General features: G+C 53.6%; 1 protein-coding gene across 4 annotated transcripts; it reads left to right on the top strand.

Annotated features, from left to right (window-relative positions):
* Positions 1-5,758: 5,758 nt before the first annotated feature.
* On the top strand, positions 5,759-16,681 carry SERPINA1 (serpin family A member 1). Of its 4 annotated transcripts, none has more exons than XM_030883474.3 (6): positions 5,759-5,902; positions 7,799-7,899; positions 12,848-13,506; positions 14,171-14,441; positions 15,421-15,568; positions 16,419-16,681. In XM_030883474.3, the coding sequence occupies exons 3-6, from the start codon at positions 12,852-12,854 to the stop codon at positions 16,608-16,610; spliced, it is 1,266 nt and encodes a 421-aa protein (XP_030739334.1). In that variant the 5' UTR covers positions 5,759-5,902; positions 7,799-7,899; positions 12,848-12,851; the 3' UTR covers positions 16,611-16,681. The 4 variants fall into 4 exon arrangements, with proteins under 4 accessions (XP_030739334.1, XP_069901166.1, XP_030739332.1 ...); XM_070045065.1 differs by having other exon boundaries at positions 7,796-7,899; XM_030883472.3 differs by lacking the exon at positions 7,799-7,899.
* Positions 16,682-16,798: the final 117 nt, after the last annotated feature.

The following is a 16,798-nucleotide window of genomic DNA, read 5'->3' as shown; positions in this document are numbered from 1 at the left end:
CATCTGATGATAAAACAAAAACAAAAACGTTCCATTTCTGTTCTCCTTCATTTATTTTAACTCAGTTCATCAAGCACCCTGGGAGCACCCATTTTGCGCTCAGCCCAGAGTCAGAGAGATGGAAAGACCAGGGCCTTGGCCTCAGTTAACCGCAGTCTGGTGGCAGAGCTGTGCCTTGCCCTGAAGTCACACAGCCTGGTTCGACTCTCCCCTGCACCACTCCCCAGCTCTGTGACCTGGGGCTAGCTGCTTGACATCTATGAACCTCAGTTTCCCCATCTGTAAAAATGGGGGTAACAGAAGTACCCACCTCATTAGGCATATTGTGAGGATAAGAAGAGTTCCTCTCTCTGAAATGCTTGGGATGGCGTCTGGCATGCACGACCTGCCCAGTAAGCATCAGCTATTACGATGAATGTTATAAAGGAGGTGGATGAAGCACTGTGGAAGCAGCAAGAAGGGACACCAGGACATTAAGGTGGGGGATCAGGAAGGCTTATCGATGAGTCTGTCCTGGACCCGGATGAGGAGGGACACACAGTGTCAGCCATGCAAGGAGGCAGAGAAAGGTGCTTCCCTCGCGAGATGGAGAGCAGCCTGGCAAACGCTGGCAGCCTAGGAGGCAGTGCCGGGCCAGTGACAATGTGACAGTGAGATGGAGGTGTGAGCGTGACTGGGGTCTCGGTCAGGGATCAGCACGTTTGTTCTGGGAAAGCCGGACAGTAAATATTTTAGGCTTTGAAGGCCGTACAGTTTTTGTCACAACTACCCAACTCTGCCCCCGGAGCACGAAAGCAGTGTTGGACAATGAACGAACGGGCGTGGCTATGTCCCCGTAAAACATAAAATGTGGATGCTGAGAACTGAATTTCATTTCATTTTTAGTGTGTTACAAAATACGATGCTTCTTTTGATTTTTTTTTCTCAAGCATTGAAACACGTAGAAGCCATTCTTGGCTTGCTGGCCGTACAAAAGCAAGCAGCAGGCCAGACGGGCCTGTGGGCCATTGTTTGCCGGCCCCTATGGAGGGGAGGCTGGGATGAGCCCAGGGGAATGAGATGGGGTTCCAGCTGTGGTCCACAGTACCAGGGAAGGGGAGGGGGACAGAGGGGGACTAGATGGATGGAGAGTTAGGGTTTGCTGGGTGGGAGCAAAGGAAAAACAAAGGGAGCTGAAGGTTGTATGAGTGTCCTGTTGCTGCTGTAACAAATTACCGCAACTTACTTGCCTAAAACAACACAGACTTATTATGTTACAGTCCTGGAGGTCAGAAATCTAAAATCAAGGTGGAAGCAGGGCTAAATTCCTTCTGGAGGCTCTGGAAGAAAATTCCTTCCCTTGCTTTCTCCAGCTTCTAGAGGCCACCTGCATCTCTGGATCCAAGGCCCCTTCCTCATGTCACCCCGACCTGTCTTTCCATTGTCATGTCCGCTTCTCTGACTCCAACCCTTCTTCCCCTCTTTTATAAGAACCCTTGTGATTATATTAGGCTCACCTGGATAATCCAAGATAATTTCCCATCTCAAGATCCTTAATCTTAGGCACATCTGCAACATCCCTTTTGCCATGTAAGGTGACACATTCACAGGTCCTGGGAATTAGGACATGGGCATCTCTGGGGACACTATTCTATTGATGACAAAGGTATTGACAGAAATGGGCCAACCATGAGGTTTAAGCAGATGACACCACACCATCTCCATGTGTCCACAGTGGCAGTCCATTAGGGTCAGGGACAGAGGGAGAGGGGCAACCAAGAGGGGGCAGTAGATGAAGAGTTCATAAAAGAGGCCTCCAACCTGACATCGAAGGTCAGGGTGGGTCATATGTGGGTGGAGAGGAGTGAAGGAGGTCGTGGGAGATGAGAAGGAGAAGAAGGGAGGGGCCGGGGCTGCGGGTACCATCCACAAGGATGGTGAGTGATGCAGAACAGACCAGGCTGGGCCCAGACGTCCTTCTCCTGTGATGTAGGATGGGCCTGTGGGTGTCAGGGATAAGGCTAGGGCAAGGTGGGACTGTCCAGGGAGGCGGCTACCTAATTCCTGGGGGAGTAAAGGTTTGGAGGCAGTGGTGGGGATCTTCTCATGGCAGGTGTGTTGGAGAATAAACAGCCCCTACTGGAGAGGACTTTCGGGGAAGCAACGTCTCTGGGGAAGCTGGGTCTCAGCTATCTGGTTAGTGCACGGAAGGAGGGGAGACTGTGGGATGACGTGATGGGGCCCTGAGCCCCAGATCTCAGATGGGGTAGAAAAGAGGAAAAAAAGAGAGATGCTGTGAAATGCCCCTGTTTTCCGGGGCCTGCCAGCCGGCTGTGAATCTGTCTTTGGAGTCTTGGCTCCTTCCTTTCATGGGGGTTGGGAGAGACTCTACCTGGGGGATGGGAGGGTTGGCGGAAAGAGAACTGAACAGCAAGTCGGGACATGTGGATTCCAGCAGGGCTTCCAGGGAACCCTGAGGTCCGCCCGTGCATCCCGCCACCTACCCCCAATGTCAACCCTCATCTGCTGCTCCTGCCTCCTGTTTCTCTCTCACACCCATCCCCCATCTCCACCTCTCCCTCACCGGGACATCTGAAAGGGCCTCTGTGGTTCCCAGGGGCTTGGGCCTCCACCAGGCTATGAGTTTCTGAGCAATTGAGACCACATCTTTTCACCTTCACAAACTCTGAGCCAATAGGTGATCAATACGTAATATTTAGTGAGTCACATGAACAAATGAACAGATACAGAGGAGGGAGCAAGGCTGAGGGGTTTCACTGTCAGCATCACGGTAACTGTGCCTCAGTTTCCTCGTCTGTACTAAGGGAATATTAATGGTACCCACCACTCAGGATTAAAACAGAGCCTGGAAGGTAGTAAGCGCTCACAAAGGATCAGCTATGATGCGATGCAGGTAGTGACAGACCACACATTGGAGTTAGTTTGGGGGGTTGTACTGTAACATGAAAGCAGCAAGAGACTCATGAAAACCAAGCAAACAGAAATGTTTAAAGTCAACAGGATAGAAGGCAACAAGGTAAATCGAACCATTGCAACCCAAGGTCTATGTTGGGCAAGTTGGAAGAGCCCTATTGCTCTCTGTTATCTGAGACACCCACTCAGGGTTTATACTTCTGCAAAACAAGTCCCAAAGTCCTTCAAGGTCTCCTGCACATCCGGCCCTCCCTGTGGTGCCCAGAAGGACCTTTGCCACCCCTGCTGTCTTCCTGTCCCAGAGGGGGTCACTGACACCATGTCTTGGGGCAGAAGAAAAAGAAGATGGGTCTGGGACGTGGTGTCACTGCTAGAAAACAAGTGTGTGCTTTCTGAGATATCAACAAGGGCTGCTGAAAGGAGAAAAGAGATAAATTAAGGGACTCCTAGCGGCCAAAATGTGACCACTTGACTGTCCAAAAGGAAATACTAATTATCGTTAAACAGCATGGGTTGAGCCTCCTAAAAGCTGAAAGGCCATAAAGGCCATAATAGTCCATACATTCAAAAGGGTGAAGTTGAAATAAAGTGTAGAAAAAAATAGTGAGAATAAAAACATTACTTTTACTAATTTTAACAGGTAGGGGAGGAGGTAATAGCTGGGTGTTTCATTCCTTCTAGGGACCTTATTATCATTTACAGTGCGTGGAGTTGACTTCTTTTTCTCCAGGTAAGGATGAAGAGTGAAACAAGAAGCTGTGAGTAAGTCAAATAGTTCCAGAAAAAGCAAGAATTGAACCGTGCACAAGAAGCAGCCCTAGAGGTTGTGCACAGAAGGAAAAAGCATCCACCAGGGTGTTGCAAGTTGGTAGACTTGCAAGATGCTAGGAGGAGACAAACTAATGATGCAAACTCAGTCGATTTCCTGGCCTCAAAAACCTGGACCATGCAGCTAACCTTACTAATTTAACCAAGTTATGAGAAGACAGACACAGTGCCAGTTATGCTAACGGAGCAGGCCTGATGTCAAACACCTCACCTAGCGTCCCTACATTTAAGCCTCACAACAACTATATGAAAAAAGAGGCTCTTAGTGTGCCCATTTTACAGAGGAGGAAACTGAGGCTGGGAGAGCTGAAACGAGGTCCTCCCCTGAGTCCAAGTCCCCCCACCCCGGCTCCAACCACCCCTCATCCAACACGGCCCGCTGCCCGTCACAGGTGCTCAGAAAGACACTAACCACACCTGGCTCTGTGCCCTCAGGAAGCAAAATGAGCCCAGCCCCCAGGAGAGGGGACTGGTAGCCTTTGGGGATAAGCAGAAGCTTGAATCTGAAGAGGTGTCCCTGGACAAATGTGCTGCTGTCCAAGTCTTTCTCCTGCTCAGCCACTGGGACCCATCTGAATCAGGACATCGAAGCTCAGAAGTAGCTGGCATTGACTTAGGGCCCATCTGTGCCTGAGGCCACCCTCAGTCTTATGTACTATCATCTCACTGGCTCTTCACAATCCTGATAGAAGTGACCATTCTTACCGTCCATCTCACAGATGAGGAAACGGAGGCACAGAGAGGTTAAATGGCTAAGATCTCCCAGAGAGAATGGTGGAGTGAAGGGTCAAACCCAGATGCTCAGACCCTGAGCCCATGCCTGAACCACTGAGCCACACTGCCCCCTGAAGAAGGGAGCTGGTGCCTGGAGGGGGGCTCCCGTAGTGAGTATGGGGGGATCTGACTGTGGACGTACATGTGACATGTCAGTGTGTGTGCCTGGGGCAGTCAGTACAGGCTGGTTTCCGCACTTTCTGGGGAACTCTACCAACAGGTGTAACATCTCTGAAGTTCACTATCGCTCTCTGGACCAGTCAGGGCCTCTGGTCCTTGATCTGCTTTGCCCCGGGCCCCTCGCACACCCTTCCCTTTCATTCCCTTCTTGCTGCAGACCCCACACCTCAGCTCTCGTGCTTCTCTCCATCCCTCTCTCATCTCTCAGCAGGCCAATGCGGGGATAGGGTCTTCCCAGACACCCCTTTTTCACAGCCAGCCCACAGCATCTTCCTAGGATATATTTAGTCCCAGGGATCAGTCCAGATGTTACAATGGACAATTCCAGAAGTAACCAAGTGGACAGGACTTCCTCCACCTTGGCTTGTGGTTCGGGTCCTGGAGAATGGCCACTGGGTGCCCCCCACCCTGGGCATTCTGTCCTTGCCCATTTTTCCAGATCATCCCACCCCTCCTTCCCAGGATGCCGGTCTAGAGGAGCTCTCCGCAGCATGAAATACTAGGGGGGGAGGGGAGTGGGAGGATGGGGAGACAAGAAGGACTGAGTGTGGAGCCCTTGCCTCAGAAGGGATAGGTCCCAACCCCGAGCCCCACTTTCTCCCACTCTCCACTTCACTGCTCTTTCTTCACTCCACCTCCAAGTGCCCAGTCCCCCCGACGTCCTGCACCTTTTCGTCCCACAGCCAGGGTCTGTGACGCACACCTCCCCCATACACACGGTCCTGTCTCAATCTCTGCGGGGCTCTTCTTTTGCATTTCAGAGGTGGCTCAGGCCTCGTCCCTCTACAGGTGGCCCTGGAAACCTGCCAGGACCCTGATGCCAGGCTCTGGGCCAAAGGATGACATCTGTCATCTCCGTTAATCTTTTCTGGCAGGTGCTACCAGCCTGCCTACAGAAGCTCAAAGAAACTGGGTGATCCTGGGTCACACAGCCAGACACAGCAGGCACAGCAGTTGACACACAGGACTGCCTGGGCCGTGAAGGGCAGTCTGTCATCTGCCCGGCTCCTGGCAGTTTTGTGCAAGGCAGCTTCCTGCCCCAGGTCCCTGCCCCTCCCGGACCTGCTGCCTGGGCCACCGAGAGCTTTCTTCCTCCTGTGCTGGCAGAGCCCGGGCGCTGCACTCGGGGACACACAGCCTGCACACTGCAGCCAGGAGCCCCAGGGGAAGGAGGAGTTCCTTCCGCTGCAGGAACTGGGAATTGAAGGTAGGGGGGTCGGAGAGGGGGCGGCACCTTCCCACCAGCCCCAAGCCACCGGGCTGAAAGGGTTGTCGCACCTGGCGACAGCCTGGGTGCTTGCCTTCGCCCATTCAGTGCGAGAGCCGGGAGGGGCAGCCAGGCGTGGCAGAAGGCCATTGCACAGATGGGGAAACTGAGGCATGGAGAGGGGAAGAAATGCCCAGAAGGTATGGAGGGCAGGCCTCACCTCACCACACCCTAGGTCTCCGAGCTGTGGGCAGATGTAGTGCCCTGGGGGAGATGGCCTTTCAGCCAGCTCAGGGGAAAGAGTCAGAGTTCTGAAGCCAGACTGTGGAACCGGGGAGTCGGGAGGTATGGGAGCGGGAAGTCCACCCCTTCCTGAGCTAATTTCTGCTTCTATATGAGGGGTGGTACATACTCCCCTCACAGGGGGTACTGACAGTACTGAATGAAGGAGTCCTAGGAGGAAGCTCCTGGATAGCTCCCCCCCAGTCGCCCACCCAGAATGACACCCGCGAGACCCACTGTCATGGGGATGACAACATCACGGGGGGCTCACCGTGCGCCCCCAACACTGGGCCCTGAGCTTACCTGAAACTGCTGCATTTAATCTTTGCAGCAGCCCAGCGAGGTAGGAACTGTCACCATCCCCATTTTACAGATGGGGAAACTGAGGCACGGGGAGGTTAAACAGCTTGCCTGAGATCACGCAGCCAATGAATGGGGGCCCTGGGTTCCCTGGTCTGACCCTGTGAGCTAGAGGAGCCTACAGGCTATTCACCTGGCGGAGTCCCACAGCTGGGACCGGGGGAATGAGAGAAGGACAAAGACGTGCTTGTCCACTGACTCAACAAATAAGTATCCACTGCGTGCCAAGGGGGCGTGGGGTGGTGCACACAGTGTGAGGCCAACCGCCTTGGGTTTTTAAATGGATCAGGGTCAAGTAGGGCCCCACTGGCCTCAACCCTGCATCAACACCTCCAAGCACCCCCAGTGCCCCCAAAAGCCTGCAGTAGCTCCCGCACGGAGCAACAGTCCCAAGGAAAATTCAAACAGCCTGTGGATCGCATTAGTCTGCCGGGAGCCGCATCCAGTGGAAACAGACATGGGCCTGAGGCTGGCCAGGAACTGAGCCTCTTCCTGCCCGGAGAAGCCTGGAGAGAAGGTCTGAACAGAGGGCTGTGCAGACCAAAATCAAGAGCCTAGTGTGTGCCCGGCGCTTTACATAAGTGATCTTGTGTATCACTGACAACTGTGCCAGGAAGTGGGACCTCCAAAGCCCTACGCTGCAAACAAAAATGCCTCGTGGCTCAGAGAGGTGAAGCAGCTTGCCTGAGGCTGCACAGCTCTTCGTAGATTGACTCTCTGACTCCTGGCCTCTGCCCACGGCCACCCAGACCAGCCTTAAGCGGCTGTGTCAACAGCGGTTAAGCCCCATTTTCTTTCCAGGGAAGTCGAGAGAGGTTTTGTATCTGGCTTGGTGACTTTGGGTGGATGAGCAGCCTTTCACCCTGGGCCTCAGTTTCCCCATCTGCCAATTGGACTCATCACCTACTTCACCCCCTGCATCTTCAGCAGTGGGCATTTCAAGGTGGCTCTCTAAATGGTAGCTCTTGCTACCAGTGGGGCAGCCACTGAGAACTGCCCAGTGGGAGCACCGGCCAGCAGAGTCATGCCATCCCAAAGGGCGTGAGTCACATGCCACCCCAGCTTGGAGACAGATGCTGTCGTTTATGAGCTGGGCACAAAGACTCCCTTTGGTATATGGAACAGAGGGCCGCACGCCGCCCAGGAGGAGCACAGACAGGCGGCGTGGGCAGGGGCTCAGTGTCGAGTCAGTGAGCTTAGTCCCTGTTTACTCCTCTGATAACTGGGATGACCTTGGTTAATATTCACCAGCAGCCTCCCACATCGTCCCTCTGGATCCACTGCTTAAATACAGGCGAGGACAGGGCTCTGTCTCCCCAGCTGTGGTCACCAGCCCCGACCTGGGACAGTGAATCGTAAGTATGCCTTCCACTGGCAAGAGCCTCCAGAGAGGCCTCCGGGTCCCTGCGCGACCCGGGAAAGGCCCTGGGGCTGCAGGGAGGATGGAGAGGGCTGGGGCTTGGCCTCCTGTTGTCATAGTAACAGCAGCCCTGGGGGTCCTTTCCTGCTCCCCAAGCCTGTCCAGGGCCTCCCCAATACCTCCCGGTGATTAAACTGGCCCTCTGTGGGCAGAAGTGGAAACGGGGGGCTGGCTCTGGCGTCCCGAGACCGAGGAAGGAGTACGTTTCTGCTGCACAGCTTCTGTGTCTTTCCCGTAGGTTGTCTTCTGTAGGTCTCAGCACCTCCCCTACTGCTCGGGTGTGTCTCTTTTTCCGCTTCTACAGATGAGAAAAATAAGGCTCAGAGGGAGACAGTGAGAAGCCCAGGCTCACGCAGGGACCTGGTAGGGGGGCCAAGCCAGACCAGAAGCCCAGAGTTTCAGCTGCTCCCCAGGCCTCCATCCTCTCCCGAAATGCCCAGAACAGGACCGCACCAGGTCTCAGCCTGGAGGTACCAAATTGGGCCCCCCTGTGCACTGTGGGCCTCTGGGCGTCCTCGTACGCAGCAGAAGCTGGGAAGCTGGGGACGGGCACCATCATCGGGGGGCTTTGAGCTGTATTCCTGAGCCCTCGCTCTGGCCAGGCAGCTTCTGCTGAAGCCCCATGGCCATCTTCTGAGGTGCTTACCATGGCGCTCCCCTTTTACAGACGAGGACATCCGGGACAGGGAGGCTCATCCCTTGTTCCCAATCACACACCATGTGAGCTCAAGCTCAGGCCGCCTCGTTCCAGAATCCCCGCTCCGGACCCCAGGTCCACTGCCAACATGGTTCCCTCTGGCCTCAGGCACCAGCTGGGGAATGGGAAGCCTGGGCTGGCCTTGAGCCCCCTCTCATGCTGGGTGACCCTAGAAAGTTGCTCAACCTCTCTGTCCTTTTGGTCAAAGGATAGATAACCCTTGCCCTCCTGACCCCACCCCACTCCCACTAGCCTTGATCCCTGAAGTTTAGGAAGCGATATGATTTTTCCACCATTGGTTTTGGGAGATGGGGCCTACAGAGATGACGAAGGCCAAGGCAATCAGACTCCCCGAGAGCGCTCTGAAAGTTTCACAGTATCAGTAACGACTGATGCCTCCTGAGAGCTGACTGCGTGCCGGGCAGTTCTTGGCACTTTGCACCTATTTCATTTGCATAATAGCTCCATGGGGTAAGTACACCCTTATCATCTCTGGGAAACTGAGGTTCAGAGAGGCTGAGTAACTTGTCCAAGGTCACACAGCTGATAGTGAATTGAACTTGGGCATTCTGGCCTCGTCGCCCCTGATCTTAGCCACAAAGCGATGTTGCCCCTCTTCCTTTAGCCAGCCCACCTCTGAGTTTTCTGTTCCGAGGCCTCTGCCTTCAGCTGTATACACAGAGAAGGGTTAAATGCCGGACTCAGAAATCGAAATACCTAGGATTAAATTCAGTTCTGTAGGGACTCCCCTGGCGGTCCAGTGGTTAAGACTCCGTGCTTCCACTGCAGGGGGGCGCGGGAACTAAGATCCCGCAGGCCGCGCGGTGTGGCCAAAAAAAAAAAAAAAATTCAGTTCTGTAAGCAACCAGCTCTGTGATTTTCAGTAATTCACTTAACTTCTGTAGTCCTCAATTTCTCCATCTATAAAATGAAGAAATCAAATGAAGAAATAATAAGGAAGGCCTGCTGTTTACTCAGTGTGGTGATAAGGAGGCGGCTGATGGTAAATACCATTTGCTTGGAGGATTGAATTGAACATACCCCAAACTCAGAGGCCCTTCTTTGCTCATCAGCATTCCCCTTTCTGGTCCTGGGTAGCGTGCCAACCGGCCAGGAAGGGATCTGCCAGTTCTCAAGCCTGAATTCTACCTGTGCGCAGGTACGGGGAGGTTTTCCACACCCGCTCGGCGCCCGCCCACCCATCACCTTGTTCGTTCCTCACGTCTGCCCTTCAAGAGATTCTTTTCTCCTTTACAGGAAGCCGAGGCTCAAAGAAGTGAAGTCACTTGCCCAAGGCCACTTGCCCGTAAGTGGCGGGGCTGGGTCACACCTGGGCTTATTTAGTGCCAGGTGTCAACAGATTGTGACCTTAGGCCACAGTCGCTTCCCTGGACCCCACTAGGTTGCTCTTGGTCACTCATTTTATGTCCTGGGGGAAACGGCATGAGATTAGGCAAAGGGACAGCTCACTTTACTCTCCCTGACCTGCCCCTGATTCCAGAAGTGTCACTGTGACATCTTCATTCTATTGGTTTAAAATGTGGTCCCTACACCTCTGGGCACGTCACCATTTACGTTCTCATCTCCATTTGGTTCCCGCACTAGAATTTGGGGGGTGTGGGGTGCTGCTTTTGATAGAAGGGTGAGGAGAGAGAAGTCTTAGGCCCCCGAAGTTGTAAGGAACAGACTGAGAGGCAAAATGAAGCCAACCGGGGCTCAAGGTTAACGTCAGAGTCCTCAGGACCTAACTCTGACATTTACAGGGTCTGAGACCTGGTGACATACTGTCCCATCTGTAGTTCGAGTGGTGGGAAAACCAAGGCTTGCTCAAGCCAGCTTTATCGCTGACTCACTGTGTGGCCTGGGCAAGGCCCTGACCCTTTCCTGGTCTCAGGCCGTTTACTGTGAAAGGAGGAAGCCAGAGTAGGTGATGTAACCCCCTGGCAGATGGACTGGGTGGGAGCCAGGGATGTGCTCACCCCAGCTGCAGCTCCACACCAGCCTTGTTACCTTCTTAAGGCCAGCAGCCCTCTCAGCGGAAGGGCACCGCATCCCATCCCCCATGGAAAGTCTCAGTCCATGTTGTTTCACCAAAGCCAGATACCCCTCTAATTAAAAATCCAGCGTTGGTACACAGGGACCTCATTTAGATCCCCCCCGCCTCGATCTATACAGCTGGTGAGAATGAAGCCCCAGGACACGAAGATGCTTGCCCAAGGCCAAGTGGACAGAAGTAGCCCTGTCAGGACTAGAAGCCACGGCCTCTGGCCCTGAGACCCCTCAGCGTATTTAGTGTCCCCACCCTGCAGAAGCCCAAATCCCTCATGATCTCTGCGCCCTGCAAAGATGGGGAGTTTCCACGAACCATGAAGGACCACAGCAAAATCCAGTGGGGTTGTGGAGAGAAATCCAAGGGCGATGGAAATATACAGAACTAATCTTAGCACGATCGTAAGCTCTAAAACCACTGGCTAGTTTAAGAAAAATATAAACAAGTATTACGTAATGTGTGGTCTGCTCTATTTGGATAAGTTAGAGGTTTGAAGGCCAGAAAGAAAGGTGGTGGAGAGAAGCCAGTTTTGTGCTTCATCTTGTTGTTTCATTGGAAGGAAACTTTTAAAAGTCCAAGGGATAGATGAAACCCAGCATTCCTTACTTCCTGCTTTTCCCCCTTAGGTTCTCATGTGCCAAGTTCAAGGGCTCCTTTGTCTTTGTATTTTATTAAAATGACGGTTTTAGTTGTATGACTGATAGCTAGCAGCAGACGCACCCTTCTCCTCTGCTTGGACCTCAGTTTCTCCATCTGGGAAGAGAGCAGGTTGTACTTAGGAGGTCGCAGCCTAGTGGCCCAAGGCTGGGATCTATATGCAGTAGAGGGAGCTCCGTGGGGCAGAACTGGCCCCGCGTTGCTGCGGGTGACAGTGACTTTGACTGTCACTAGATAGAGCCTGACCTTGCTGGGTCAGCCACAAGCTTTGCCGTTCCCTATTGTCTCCCCCCAGCCATGGAGCTCATCTCCCTCCCAGCCACCCTCGGAAGCCTTCTAGTTTTCACCCCTACCAGCCTCCCCTCAATGTAATCTCTCTCAGATGCCTTCAGTGTAAGGCTCGGTGTCTAGACTTATTTCACTAAGTTCTCCCAACAATCTCACTTTCTGCATGTGACACAATGAGGGCCAGAGAGACTAAATGACTCGGCCAAAGTCACACAGCTGGTAGTGACAGAGACCCGGATTAGAACCCAGGTCTGTCTGAACAGAAGAGGGATGCTTTTTCGAATCTTACCCACCCCACCTCAGCCCTGCCCCGCCAAACAAACCCCACTTGACTGGAGGAACCAGACCTCTAACACCCACGTCCACGCTGAGCGCAGAGCTGGGACACAGGTGGCGAGCGAGGTAAGCAGCTAAGCTGACTGCAGCCCATTCCCGCGTCTGAGGCCATGGACTCACTCTGAGGGCCGCCCTCTAGCTCAGGAAAATCTACTAGGGGCTGAGGTTCACTGTGAGTATTAAGGGGGTACGGCCTCCCATCTGGGTTCCCTCACAGCTCTCCTGTGTTCTGACTGCGTGTCACTGGGCAAGATCCTTCCCACTCTGGGCAGCAGCCTCTCTGTCCATTAAAAATCAGGGTTCAGCGGAATCCCTCCTAGGGCTGTTCCAGGTCCAATCACCCCTGAGCCCGATCTGGCCCGCTTCCTGGGCGATCATCTACTTCCTGTGCCTCAGTTTCCTCTTTTGCAAAGTAGGGGCTGTGGCACTTATACCTCGGGGTCATTGCAGATGTTAGTGGAACCATCGAGAGCGTGGACTCCAGACCCAGACTACCTGGGGCTGTGATTCTGGTCCTGCTACTTTGCTGCTCTGGAACCTTGGACAAGTGACTTAACCTCTAGGAGCTTGGTCTCCTCATCTGTAAGCCCAGGATAGTCGCCTGACCTGCCTCACAGGACTGTTACCAGAACACAGTGAGATAAGACAGTAAAGTGCTTAGAATGGAACTTGGTGTATGGTAATCGCTATAAAGTCTTTGCTGTTGTTCTGAGTCTTTCAATGGTGCTGATGTAGGAAAGTGCTCGGCGCATAGATTCTCGATAAGCTGTGTTTGCTTTGACATGGCGTCAGTCGGTGGCCGAGGGGCTCGTCGTGTGGCCTGACCCGGGTGTGGTACCCTTCTCTCTGTTGCAGGACAATGGCATCCTCCATCACGTGGGGCCTCCTCCTGCTGTCAGGCCTGTGCTGCCTGGTCCCCGTCTCATTGGCTGAGGGTCTCCAGGGACACGCTGTCCAGGAGACAGACGCATCCCAGCAGGATCGTGAGCACCGCCAGGAAGCAGCCTGCCACAAGATCGCCCCCAACCTGGTCGACTTCGCCTTCAGCGTGTACCGCCAAGTGGCCCATGAGTCCAATGCCACCAACATCTTCTTCTCCCCAGTGAGCATCGCTACAGCCTTTGCGATGCTCTCCCTGGGGACGAAGGGTGACACTCACACCGAGATTCTGGAGGGCCTAGATTTCAACCTCACTACAAGAATAGAGGCTGAGATCCACGAAGGTTTCCAGCATCTTCTCCACACCCTCAACCAGCCAGACAACAAGCTGCAGCTGACCACTGGCAACGGCCTGTTCATCAACGAGAGCGCGAAGCTAGTGAGTAAGTTTCTGGAGGATGTCAAGAACCTGTACCACTCTGAAGCCTTCTCCATCAACTTCAGGGATGCTGAAGAGGCCAAGAAAAAGATCAACGATTACGTAAAGAAGGGAAGCCAAGGAAAAATTGTGGATCTGGTAGATGATCTTGACCAAGACACAGTTTTTGCTCTGGTGAATTACATATTCTTTAAAGGTAAGGCTGCACAACCAGCCTGAAACAGAAACACCCCCAAAATATTCTCAAACACTCAGTTCTTAACTTTCCTGGCAGTGCAGAATAGGATATAGCCATGCATCTCTGCACGTGTTATTCAATTTTCCAGACATGACCGCTAAAACTTCCCGTGATCATATAGGGTTAGAGAACTATGGATTAAACAGTCAAAGTATCATGGTCTCTGCAGGACTTTTCAGAACCTTAAATGTCCTAATATGCATTGTAAATCCCTATCTGGGAGGGGTGTATGATACGCAATGTCTCCCAAAATAGAGAGCCAGAAAAACAAATTTCGGCAGAGTGTACAGAGGAAATAGGATTTCCTGGAACACGCTTCTGACAACTCAATTGTAGAGGAAACAGTGACACCTTTGGAGTCAGAAGGACCAAGGTTCAAATCCTTCCTCTACCACTTATGAGCCTCTACAAAACTGAAATTTTGGACCCTACTCCAGTCTTGCATTATCCTCCCAGAATACCTTTCTGTACACTGATTGCTCATTTTAGCCCCATTTTATAGATGGTGAAGCTGAGGCCCCGAGAGAAGTAGCTCACCAGGAGGCTCAGGGCTCCTTTATTCTACCACTGCTATTAAACCTTCTCCCAGCCCTGGCTGATGTCCGCTGTCCCTTCTCTCCAGGAAAATGGGAGAAGCCCTTTGAGGAAGAGCACACCACAGAGAGGGACTTCCACGTGGATGAGGAAACCACCGTGAAGGTGCCCATGATGAACCGCCTGGGCATGTTTGACCTCCACTACTGCGACAGGCTCACCAGCTGGGTACTGCTGATGGACTACGTGGGGAACGCCACCGCCGTCTTCATCCTGCCCGACCAGGGGAAACTGCAGCATCTGGAGGACCAGCTCAGCAAGGAGCTTCTCGCCAAGGTCCTGGAAAAGAGATACGCAAGGTGACTTCCCAAACCAGAGGCCAGCCCAGGAGCTGCCACAAGAGGTCCAGCCTGAAGGGGGAGGCGGGGGTAGACCCACGTCCCATGGCCGTGACACTGTGCGTGAACTTGTGCCTCCAGCAGAGGCCAGCATCCGTGCAGGTAGTACCAGCCGGGCTCCATGGGAGGGACGGTGCCCGGGGGTGAGGAGTGAAAGTCCTGTCCCTCAGGACTTCCTCCCCAGCCTGGACACTGCCCCTTCCCAGTGGCCAGTGCCCCATGCAGGGAGAGCAGCGCCAACCCATGTTGTGGGCAAACCCAGAAGGAAGAGGTGGGCTTCCCGGCAAAGGTGGCAGTTAAGTGTGGAGTTTCAGAACAGAAAGTCCACGGCAAGACAGGGGGGAAACCTGCTCGGAGAGGCCTGAGAAGCAAAGGCCCAGAGCGGGAAACTCCAGGACACATTTGACACTGGTTCTGGATCCTCTGTCACTAGATGAGCGTGGTCGGTCACCGTCATGAGCCCCAAATTAGTGCATGTCTCTATTTGTAGATATGCCCATGCCCGGATGAGCTGTTTTCTCATGTACAATATAAAACAAAAACACAGAGAAGTACTCATCATTCACTGAACAGACGTCACTCAGGACCTGCCACCACGCCCCACGGTCCTCTGGGATCCTGGCCCCGGAGGAGTCCCAGTCTGAAGGGTGACCAAACCCTGCAGGGAAGCACTGTGCACAGTCCTTCCGGAGGACACCCTGGATCCTCCAGGAGGCCTCATCAGAGGAGGTGGCATTTGAGAGGCTTTGCAGGACAAGAGGACCCCTGGGATTCTAGCATTCTCTGACCCCACGTGTAGAGGAACTACAGTAGAATAAATCAAGGCTGACCTCACATCCTTGCATGGGCAGGGGGACAGGGCGCCAGGTGGGAGGAGCAACCAGAAAAGGAAACGCTTTCAATTCTGTGAATTTTTTTTATTTTCTAACCATCGTGACAGTTCTGCCAATTTACACTTGCCCAAACTGTCCATTTCTGGAACCTACGATCTGAAAACTCTCCTGGGTAAACTGGGCATCACCAAGGTCTTCAGCAACGGGGCTGACCTCTCAGGGATCACCGAGGAAGTGCCTCTGAAGCTGTCCAAGGTGAGCGTGTCCTTGACCTCTGTAGGTCAGAATGTGCAGGGGGGCTGCAGCTCAAGGGTGAGGCTGAGGAAGGGACAGAGGGACACAGGCACACCTGCAGACTGAGGTCCCTGAGGAATGCCATCGCTCCACCAAGACTGCAATGTGGTCGGATGATGGAGGGGGACAGGTGGCCTCACATGCTTGGTGCATTTTCTTTAAGGACCTCCTCTAAGGTTGTGTCACTCACCCTGTCTCATCCTTGGCCGGGGACTTCCCTTCTTTGGGTCCCGATAAACCCCTATTTACAGAGAGAGGCTTAGGCTCAGGGATTGCAAAGGACCTTTGGCCCTGCGCCTGTGACACCAGGAGCTACCGCTGAATCACTGAGTGAGTTACAGAGTGATTTCGACCAAAGATGCCATTTACGCAGGAGAATTGCAGGTGCCCAGAGAAACAACTGCAGTTCAGTGACTGACTGTGAGCTGAGTGCCTGGGTGGGGATGAGGCGTGTGAAGGTCCCCATCGAAGCCCTGGTCTCCAAGGAGTTTAGAATCTGGTCTACAAACAAGTGCGGAGCCAAGGAGACAAAGTACAAGAAAATCCGCCTCCCGAGGTGGTGGGTTCCTTCCCAGGGCCGTTGAGGAGGCTGGTCAGGAAGGGGTGCGGGTCCCCTCGTGCGTCAGACACAAGCCTTGAGAGCCATGCTTGTGTGTCTCCTGCAGCGAGGGGAGGACAGGCCAGGCGATGAGAGAGGCCAGAGTGGGCCCTTCCCTTGGCAAGGCTCTCCTCACGCCTTGAGCCCGGGCGTGGCTGGGGACCGGCAGCCTGTCTCTGTTCAGATGGGACCTCTGTGCGCTCCCCTTTGCAGGCGGTGCACAAGGCTGTGCTGACCATCGATGAGAAAGGGACAGAAGCTACGGGGGCCACGTTTCTGGAAGCCATCCCCATGTCAATTCCCCCGGAAGTCGAATACAACAGACCCTTCTTCTTCATCATCTACGATAAAAGCACCAAGACTCCCCTCTTCATGGGAAAGGTGGTGAATCCCACCCAAAAATAACTGCCTCTCTGGGTTCAGCTGTCCCCTCCAGGCCAGGTCCCCTTCCTCCATGGCATTAAAGAATGACTGACCCGGCCCAAGCTTGTGTGTGGCGTGTAAATCCCTCAGCCTCTTGCGTCTGAGTCTCTCTTTACGTCCCCAGGATGTGTGTGAAATCCAGGCCATGGTGATCTTTCAAGGGTCCACTG

This window comes from Globicephala melas, chromosome 2 (genome assembly GCF_963455315.2).
Source record: "Globicephala melas chromosome 2, mGloMel1.2, whole genome shotgun sequence".
Classification (NCBI taxonomy): Eukaryota; Metazoa; Chordata; class Mammalia; order Artiodactyla; family Delphinidae; genus Globicephala; species Globicephala melas.
Note: the sequence above shows the minus strand (reverse complement) of the source record. Positions and strands in the feature narration are given on the sequence as shown.